The sequence below is a fragment of the Stegastes partitus genome, unplaced genomic scaffold (genome assembly GCF_000690725.1).
Source record: "Stegastes partitus isolate 25-593 unplaced genomic scaffold, Stegastes_partitus-1.0.2 Scaffold71, whole genome shotgun sequence".
In the NCBI taxonomy this organism is placed as follows: Eukaryota; Metazoa; Chordata; class Actinopteri; family Pomacentridae; genus Stegastes; species Stegastes partitus.
Window position 1 is genome coordinate 889,710 of NW_007577802.1, and position 10,127 is coordinate 899,836.

General features: G+C 42.6%; 1 protein-coding gene across 1 annotated transcript; it reads left to right on the forward strand.

The window, feature by feature from the left end:
- The first annotated feature begins 1,147 nt into the window (after nucleotides 1-1,147).
- On the forward strand, nucleotides 1,148-9,920 carry LOC103353443 (protein NLRC3). The gene is made up of 4 exons (XM_008276431.1): nucleotides 1,148-1,163; nucleotides 1,340-1,530; nucleotides 6,007-6,230; nucleotides 8,202-9,920. Exons 1-4 carry the CDS (start codon nucleotides 1,148-1,150, stop codon nucleotides 8,797-8,799), a joined length of 1,029 nt encoding a protein of 342 aa, XP_008274653.1. The 3' UTR covers nucleotides 8,800-9,920.
- The last annotated feature ends 207 nt before the right edge of the window (nucleotides 9,921-10,127 follow it).

The window sequence follows — 10,127 nt, forward strand, 5'->3', positions numbered from 1 at the left end:
GAGCCCTGGCGATGGTACAAAGCCTGGAAATGAGGATCTCAATTTTCCATTACTTCCTTAAGCTTATTCATCAACATTTTGCGACTGTCCTTGATTTGAACGGACTAGTTTAAAGACACAGTTTCCCACAAAGCTTTTTTTTTCTTTCCTCTTTCCCCTCTCATTCTGTCTCCAAAGCAGGCACCATCGAGTCATGTCCATCATCCCCTCTTTTTATCCCGGCCAAACCAGCGAAAAAATCGGTGAGGAGGACAAGAAAACACATCAAAGAAGGCGGCGGTGGGTCCACAGACAGCGAAGACCTCGCCGTAGCCGGAATTAAAGAGACCTCCAAGAAGAAGCGACGCAAGGGTCAAACTAATCAGAAAGGGAGCAAAGGCAAGACAGCTGGAAGTAACAGAGGGGAAGAGGGAGAAGACAGCGAGGGCTCAGAAAGGTCAACGGTGGCAGAAAAGCGTGAGGAGCGAGCGACGTCCACCAGACGGGAGCAGAAACGGGACAAAACAAGCAGCAATGTCACGGCGCCGCAGACGGAGCAGCAGCCGTCGAACATGACAAGGAAAGCTGTCGGTGAGCGCTGTTTGACTCATTTTAGCTGGTTTCATTCCTGTGAGAGAGGATGGAAAAATAGAAGGGGGATGAAACCTTCTGCAAGCAAAAGATACAGATGACCTTCAAGCCATCTGTATGTGTTGTTTCCATTTAATATTCCTTGTGGGGGGAAAAAGAAAAAGAAAAAAAAAAGGGAAAAGTACAAGAGTGTTTCTGTTTAAAGATTCATTGCAGGATGAGGAAGCACTGACTAAGCAGAACGCAGAGAAACAGAAGGACCCGGGATCAAATGGGAAAAACAGAGATGGGGAAAGACTGAAGGACTTCTATGAAGAATGTGTGGAAATGAGTGCAGCGCTGAAGCAGGGCCCAAACAAACACCACTGGTTCAAGGCAAACAGTGAGTAAAGAAACCGCAGCTCCGTCGGAACGAACTGGAATCCCCTGGAGTGCTGTTGCTGATTTACATAATACGCTCCAGCAGAAAGAAAAAAAAAAAGGTTGACTTTTGGAAGAAAGTGATGCATTGAGCAACGTCTGCTTGAAGAGAGATGGATGACGTGTGGCAGAGGTTATGCAGACATTGTTCAAAGAGATGCACACGAACCTGCGTGCGTAAATCTCCGCAGATCTGCTTTCTCAATCGCTCAGACGGCCCCAGATTTTTAGGCTCTGTTATTTACGTGCTCACATTAACAGCGGGTATCAGCATCACTGTGTGCACTTGGCTGTAGGAGAGACATTTTTATTGCACCTGAGTTGTTTAATTGCCTTTCCGCATGCCAAGTCCTGGAGAGGTGCCGGCTCCAGAAGAGGCTGTCAACGTGCCCCGAAGCTCGCGGCTCAGATGTGGAGCTCAGTGCCGAAAGTGACACCGTCCAGCAGCCTGATGGAGAGCCAGAGGAGGAGGAGGAGGAGGAGGAGGAGGACGTGGCTGGCAGCGAGGAGCCTGTTAAAGAACAAGACCTGCAGGCTCAGGTGTGTGTATAACACAAATTACTGTGGTGAATCTGTTTTTATTGCCAGAAGCCCTCTTTGCATCAAATCACTGGCAAAAGCCCTTGAAACAGCCGCATTCACACATTATGCAGAAGTGGGCTTTAATTTGTGTTAGAACCAATAACTTAACTGACAAATAATAGAATAAAGTGTCAACAACTGCCCTTTAAAGTACCACATGCCCCACTGAGTGCTGAACGTACAGTTTTTTTCCCCCCAATACACAGTGACAAATTAAAGCAAAAATCAACAGAACATGTCTTTGGAAGGTGCAGGGTCATCATTTAGCACCAGAACAGCTTCAAGACACCTTGACATTGACTCCAAGTTACCGGAGCTCTACTGGAAGGGATAAAACACCATTTTCCAAAAGATATTCCCTTTGTTTTGTGCTTTAATAATAGTGACGGAGAGCGCAAAAACTCTCATAGCTGCTCGATTGCTTTGAGAGCTGGTGACCACAGCCTATGATTCATATTGTTTTCATCCTCATCACACCGCTCGCTGATCCCCGGTGCCCTCTGGGTGGAGGCGTTGTCGTCCCGGAGGAGATCGCTCCCATCAGGAGAGAAATATTTCATCAAAGGATAAAGGTGATCACTCAGAGAAACTTCACCCTCTAAACTATGCCAGCAAAATGCCCCCCACAGCATAACAAAGCCACCGATTCTCCTCACTGTAGGAATAAAGCATTCATGTGTGTACCATTACCTTGATGTACACAAAACATGAGGCCGGCCATGGCTGAGGTGATAGACGAGGTTGTCCACTAATTGCAAAGTTGGCGGTTTAAAGCGTGGCCCCTCTAAGCACTGAAGCACCTCTGGGCAAGATACTGCATCCCAGCTCTGCCACCATTAAATGGGTGAATTGGAAACATACTGCAAAGCACTTTTTTTAGAATTTAAAGTTAAAAGGTGATGTATAAGTGTGGACCATGTGCCACTATGTAGACCAGCGCCTCACTGAATCTGTAGCAAAGGGGTTTCCCTAATATTCCAATTAGTCAAAATGAGTCATGCCAGACAAGGGGATAAAGATCTTCTCCTGTCACTTTAAAACAGATTGTCGCAACTAATTTAAAGGGACAGTCCTGTTAACTCCCTAGGTACAAAAATAAATACAAAAACCACACAAGATAGAAAAGAACCATAGTCAACAATTTCATCACAGAAATGTTTCAGACAAAAGTCTATTCAATCAACAGAATCCCAACTAAAAATCAGAAAAACACAAAATAATTCCATTTCAGGATCCAGTAAATGAGGTGTGAGAGCGTTGGTGAGGGGCTAAAGCTAAGGCCAGGCAAAGGGATAACATAGCCTAAGGAGAGGAGATTTGGTAAGAAATAAAGGAGACTTATCTCAACAGACATCCATGAAATCGAGAGTTGGTGGAAAGAGGTTCATCCAGTCCTGCTTCTGGGATCAGCTCACAGTTTCTTTGGGACCACATGTCACATGTCCAGCTGGTTCTGGGTTTTACAGCCATTCCATTGACTTTAATACGTCCAATTTGAAGCAAAGACGACCAGAAGCTGGATTAGTCTTTCTGAAATCTCCTGTTCCCAACTTTCCCTTCACTCCATTGTTCTTCATGCTTCCTTTGTTTGTCACAAACAGGTGTTCCTGCTTTAACACCTCACTTCCTGTCTACACTTCCTTTGAGGAGGAAAAAAGGGCTGTTCTGTCTGTTTTACTTTCCTCTTCTGCTACAAACTTTTAAAAACACATTTATCTTTTTAACGAGAGGTTCATTCACAGCAACCCTTCTATAATATCCCTCTCTATGCGATTGTCAGTGGGTATCTTTGACATACAATCTCATTGACATTCTTGGTCAACTTTTTCCTTTTCAGTAATGCACAAGCATGACAGTCATCCAGTATGAGCTGTTGACCACACTGTCCAACTCTAGTTGTCGATGTCTTTAGATTAGATTAGATTAGATTAGATTAGATATAATTTTATTGATCCTTTGGTAGGTGTACCTCAGGGAAATTGTTGTATTTGCAACAACACAACACCGACAGAGACAGTAGCACACATCAATCAAGAAAAAAGAGCAGTAGACAAGAAAAACAAAGGAAACAAACTGTTAGAACAGCAGCACAGTGTAATACTGGTAATAATAATAATAATAGTAATAATAGCAATGCAAATAATAATGATAGATATAAATATAGTTGAGTATATAAATATAAAGGTATCATTATATATATATAAAGAACATAATAAATAGCTATGTACATAAATATATATGTGTATATATACATTGCACAACAACAGTAGCAGCACAGTGCAATATTAGTAATAACAACAACAACAACAATAATAGTGGAAACAGTAACAGTGACAAAATATTGCACCCACAGATTTAAATCCAGATGTTGCGTTTGAGCTTTCTTAGCAGCTCCTGCCATCCGTGCCTCAACATTTAACTCTCTCTCAGAGACATCTTTTCCGTTTGCCATCTTGATGCAAAATCCTGACCAACAGGTTCTGCTCAGCATCTTTGTACATGTCACAGAGCACGACTGGATGCAATTACCTAATTGCACCTTTGTGGAAGCATTTATTGTGCTTCTCCACTCACTGACTAAAGTTTTTCCTTTAATTTATCATCTGTCTGTATATACTGATCAGCCACAGTATTAAATCACCTGAAAAATATTGTGCAGGTTCTCCTTAAGTCTCCAGAACAGCTTTGATTATTGGAGCATAGACACTTCTTGTGGGCATCCTGTGGCACCAGGATGTTGGCAGCAGATTCTTTGGGTCCAGTGGGTTGCAGGATGAGGCCTCCATGGATCGGATTTGTTTCAGTGCATCTTGTGGATGCTCAACAGATGGAGGTCTAGAGAGTTTGGGGGCCTGGCGAATGCCTCGGGCTCTTCGGTGTGTTCCTTGAGCCTTTGCGAAGCAGTTTTTGTGGTGTGTTGCATTGTCCAACTAGGGAGGTGTTGTTGCCATGCTGTGCTTGGTCTGGAACAATGTTTAGTTGGGTGGTGCATATCAAAGTAAGATATCCCAGCAGAGCATTGCATTTTAATAACATGAATAATATTATTCACTTTAGCTGTCAGTGGTTTTAATGTTTTAATGTTTAGTGTTGGTGTTTTAACTGAGAGAAATACTCAAACATAAGGATTTAATAAGTTTCTTTCTATTTATAACTGATCCATATTTTCACACACACATTTACTTTTTTTGGATTCAAACCCAAGACACTGTATGTTTTAATGAATGCACCATCACGTAACAATATTCCAAATACACACTGGAAACTTTAAGACTCTTTGCACCAAAAGAACTCCATTTGTTTTACTTTTGCGGGTTTGAACAAGGTTTGGCAGTGGACCACTGTTGCATGCCATATTCAAATCATATTTTCCTGTTCATGATTGACTATTTAGCTTTTAGTCTAAATAGGAAAGTTATACTAATAACTAAAAAAAGTATCCATGATGCCACAGGAGAAAGGACATTGGAATAGAAATGACAAAAGTAAAAACTCAAGATGCAAATTTTATAGTTAATGTAGTTTAAATAGGATGAGGCTGATGATTTATACCTCATAATGTTCAAAATGCCACAAATCTACCACAATATCATAAAAATGGAAACATATCTTGGCTGTGTAATGATTCTTTGATAAAAACTTTGATTATTTCACTAGAGATTAATTCTATTCTAACAGGATATTGCAAAGTTTGGAACATTATCAGACAAATGGCTGTAACAAATGGTCACTGAGTTTTATCTGGGGCACGCAGGAGCTCGGCTCGGTCAAAGCGATCATGATGAGAAAGCTTCCAACGGTGCCTGAAAAATTCCTCAAGGTCTAGCAAAGTGGCCCAGTGGACGTGGCCGACAGCCAGACCATATGTCTCTCTGGACTCTCATCTCGCCGCTGTGTTTAGAAAACCTCCAGCACCTGCCTCGATCACGTCTCCTTCCCGACCGACGGCACATTTTGAAGCTCTGCTGCTCGCACGTACAAAACAGTAAATACTTAATGTTTGCAACGCTCAGGGCCGGGATGCTAAATGTATTTCTGTATGAAGGACAAAATAATCTGTCTGTGCTCCAAAATGCGATTTCTGCATTTTATGGAAACTTGAGCTGTCTGGTAATTGAGGTGAACTAGAAGTTAGATGAGATATTTCTGTTTGTATCACTTCTTTGCAGGACTGCATTCTCATGTAAGGATTACAGAACAGAAAAAAAAAAAACATTCAAAATAAAATCAGTGACTACATAGCAACTTCTTTTTCACAGTTATATAACCTGTTGGCCTTCTAAAATCTTTCAGAAGAACAGCAGACAAACTCTAAAAATGCATACCGGGGATAAGACGACCTTTTGGAAATGAAATGTCTCACAGCAAGTCAAACCGAATTCAAACATAACATTCAAACACTTCTGTGGCTTTCTCTCGGTTTTGTAAATGTAGCTTGACGCCATGATGGCGGTGCTGAGCAGGTCAGACGAGGTGGAGCAGCTGGTTCTGAGGAACACCGACCTGACGGACGACCTTCTGCTGAGCCTGGCGGCGGCGCTGAAGAGCAGCCCGTCCGAGGTCACGCTGCTCAACCTCAACCTCAACCTCATCGGGCCCTACGGGGCTCACATCCTGCTGGACGTTCTCCGAGTGAAGCCTCAGGTCAAAGGGTTGCAGTAAGTCCACTGAGCCGCTTCACATGAGAAACTGAGAAAGAATTCAGGAAAAAAAAAAAAAACCCCCACTGGAAACACGCATATCCAAGAGCCATTTAAAAGCATTCTAATATGAGTGCAGAAAAGAAAATAACAGAACCGAAGAGACAGTAAAAAGACGCAACACATCCAAGGACGGTCTACGCGGTAAAAAAAAAATAAAAAAAATCATTGCTTTCCACTGTTGAATTGCACAATCCATCTCTTTTATGTGAACAAAGGAATGCCTCCAGAGCCTTACCTTTCTGAATTATTTCCTTTTTTCTACCACAAAATACAGTAAGTGTGCTCGAGCTTGTCTCCGTGACATTGGCTCAGAGAAATACCGACAGATTTAGAAAGTTAAAGTGTGCGCTGACACATATGAGGAAAGAGCGCGACCACGAGCGCGCATCGAATACAGGACAAATGAACGGCCTGTTCAGTGACATAGTTTGACATGTTGGGGGAATAAGCCTATTTCTCTGTGAAGGAAATGGAAAAGATTGATACAACTCTCGTACCTGCGTGGTCAATATAAGACTACAGCTGAGCTTAACTTAGTACAACTGGCTGGAAGCAGTTGCCAGGCAACCCGACAGAGGCTACGGGATGCTACTGGTCACTGGAATGAGGTAGTTCAGCGCGCAACGCCCCATAAAAGCGAATAAAAACATTTTTACACTTCAGATTTATTAAACAAAGAAGCCGGTACTGAGCTGGTAGACTGATTTTGTTACATCTGGGAAATGTCTGACAGGTTACTTGTGTGTGCTTGTGCTGGCTAAGCTAACTAGCTGCTAGTGCTACTTATATTTAACCGACAAACAAGAGAGTGGCGTTGATCTTCTCATCTGATTTTCCAGAAATTAACATGTATCACAAACTGTTTTTTTTTTAAACAGGGTTAGAGAGTAAAATTAAACATGTCCCTGTAAACACAGAAATTTTGAATGAAACAATAATAAAAATGTATTTATACATTTCAGCAGTACTCCTGAATGCATCGATTCAAACTATCATACAAGTGTTGAAATCCCTAAAGCCCCTATCTGGTTACTGAGTCATTTCCACGTTAGGAGAACACTTTTTTTTTTGTTTTTGCATTTGCTATTTAACTGCAGCCCGTGTAGCTGCGACTAATACCCCCTCCAAACCTTACCCTAACCTATCTAAACTATTTAGTGTGTTATGCAAATGCCATTTTAATAAAAAAAATGCAAAGGGGCAAGCTATATATATGCAATTCTATTATATTCCATTAGTTTTTCCATTAAAATAATCCCTTCCTGATTGAAGTTGACCTAAATGTAACTCTGTATGACTCCACTCAGACATTGTAAAACTAGTCTATGCTGCACAGTTATTAATAATTCAGCCATATTCAAGCTAGAAATGTAATATATATGATATATGATATATGTATGAAATATGATGTGGCTGCTTGCATATATAAAATATATTACAGCCACGGTAACAAGGCACAGAACTGGATTTTTACAGAAGGTGGTCTTTACGTCAGGCTTAAGTTCAATATTTGTTAGAGAGCATCACCGCGCGAGATACCATCCAAATATTACCTGCAGGAAAACAATGTAAATATATGAGTTTCTTGCAACATTTGGTAAACTGGTATAGTTTATAAAATAACTGTCATTGAAGCCTGTCTATTTTGCTCATGATGTGTCTTCCAACACATAAAAAACACTCTATGGAGGTTAAAAAACAAAACAAAACAAAAGCCTGAGATGATCTTTAAAGGTGCCACATAAAAAAACTAGGAATACAGATTTTTCTACACACATGAAGATAGAAAATATATACGAGATATTGGCATACAGTGTGAAAAATCTGCTTTTTTGTCACATGTGGGAAATCTTTATATCAGAATGCAGTTAATGGAGGACTGGAATAAATCTCCATGGTTACCTTTTTTTTTCTCTCTCTTTGCAGCTTGTTTGGAAACAAACTGCGCGATCACGGACTTCTGACCCTGTTGAACGGAATCGTGGAGCTGCAGGAACAAACGGCAAGAGCTGCTGCTGCCCTCCAGCAGGCCATGCTTTTCCCGTCGGAGCAGTTACTGCAGCTGCCCACCGGGTGGAGCTCTTTCAGGGCTTTTGCTCTTCTGGAGCTGGACGTCGGGGGAAACGGCCTGAGCAGCGAGGGGGTAAAGGTGCTAGCATCATATGTGAGATCCCACTCCTATCTGCAGTACTTAGGGCTGGCTCAGACCAGCGGCGCTGATCTGGCGGCGTGGAAGGAACTTTTCGACAGCCTAAAAGGAAACGGCTCACTGACCCAGATCATCCTGGATGAGAACAACCTGGGAGACCCCGGGGTGAGGCTGCTGGCCGACATGCTGAAAGAGAACGCGAGTCTGAGGCAGGTGGATCTGGACAGGAACGGCATCAGCGACGTGGGAGGAAACGACATCATGGGCGCGTTGCTTTGCAGGACGCAGTTTCCGCTGCTGCATCTGAGCCTCCAGGAGAACGGCATCAGCGCGGGACTAATGAGCAGGATACAGGAGGAGGTGAAATACACATGAATCCTGCAGGACACACATGCAAACCATGAGAAGCTGCAACGTAAACAAAGCGCAACTCAAAAGATTCTTTGTTTACAGTCTGAGGTCAGAGAGGAAAAAAACCTGACTCATTTGACTTGTTTGACCATCAAACACGCTAAGATCTCTTCCTTCCTAAAACTGGGTGGCCCCCGCTCGCAAATGCCGCATCTCAGTTTAGTCCAGGCAGGTAGTGTGGGAGGCTTGTTTGCTTTCGAGCTGCTCTGCGGTCTGGATGCATTTTCAAAGAGATATCAATGAACTGAACCTTTCTTCTGTGTGGTGAGGTTACATCTCCAACCTTGGTATTTTTTCTCCCTTCTTCTTCCCACCAGCGTTACCCCTCATGACTCCACACCTACTTTGCTAAAAAACCGACTGCGGCTCAAGGCTCGCTGATCCCTCTGTCATCTTATTGAATAATTTGCTGCCTCCTGACAAAAGAGAAACCGCAGTGATTCATTCCACCCACAGAATTTACAAGTGGATGACTTACCCACGACATATCTCCCCATCCCCACACACCCCCCAACAACATTACAGTAGCCATCATCGGATCGCCTTTCTCCACTTCTACAAATCAAAAGAGAGTTACGGACATCTAAGCCATGCCACGTCAACCACCCTCATTTTGTTGTTTTTGTCTCTTCATGTGCGAGACAGTGCTTCTATTCACAATCTAAGCATGAGAAAGACAGAGAGAGAGAGAGAGAGAGAAAAAGCCAAAACTAGGGCAAATTCATCTGAATTTCGAGGCCGTCATCTCATTGTTCTATCAACACAGACATTCTGAGAATAACTGTACCTGTGATCAAAGCTTGTCAAAGTGGTAATTATCTCCTCCTCTCAGGGCTGCCAGTAGTGATTCCGCTGAAACCAACCCGTCCATATTTCATCTGCAGTCTTTGCGAATTCCTTTCTGCGGAACCCTGATAAAGACGCTCCCCCGAACCCCCAGGAGGATGACAGATAAATGAGGCTGGCGTTCCTGAAGATAACATCTGCAGAAGTTATCCTGCTTTGCTTGTCTCGGGCCGAATGCGTTTCTGTCTGCGGTGTTTCAAAGCCTGTGAGGCGAAAATAAAATAAATGTCTTTATTTTAGGAATTGTGTTGTGTGAGGTCATTTGCTTTGTTTTGCAGATGAGACATGAGATTTTTGTTATCAGTACTAAAAAAAAAAAAAAGAGCTTCTTTTCTTAAGATCTTGTCATTTGTAGTAGATCCAATACAGAACTAAGTGGTACACCATCATGCCTGGCTGAGCATAAGCCGGCGAACAAGAGGCGCACTGTGATTCGCAGACTCCTT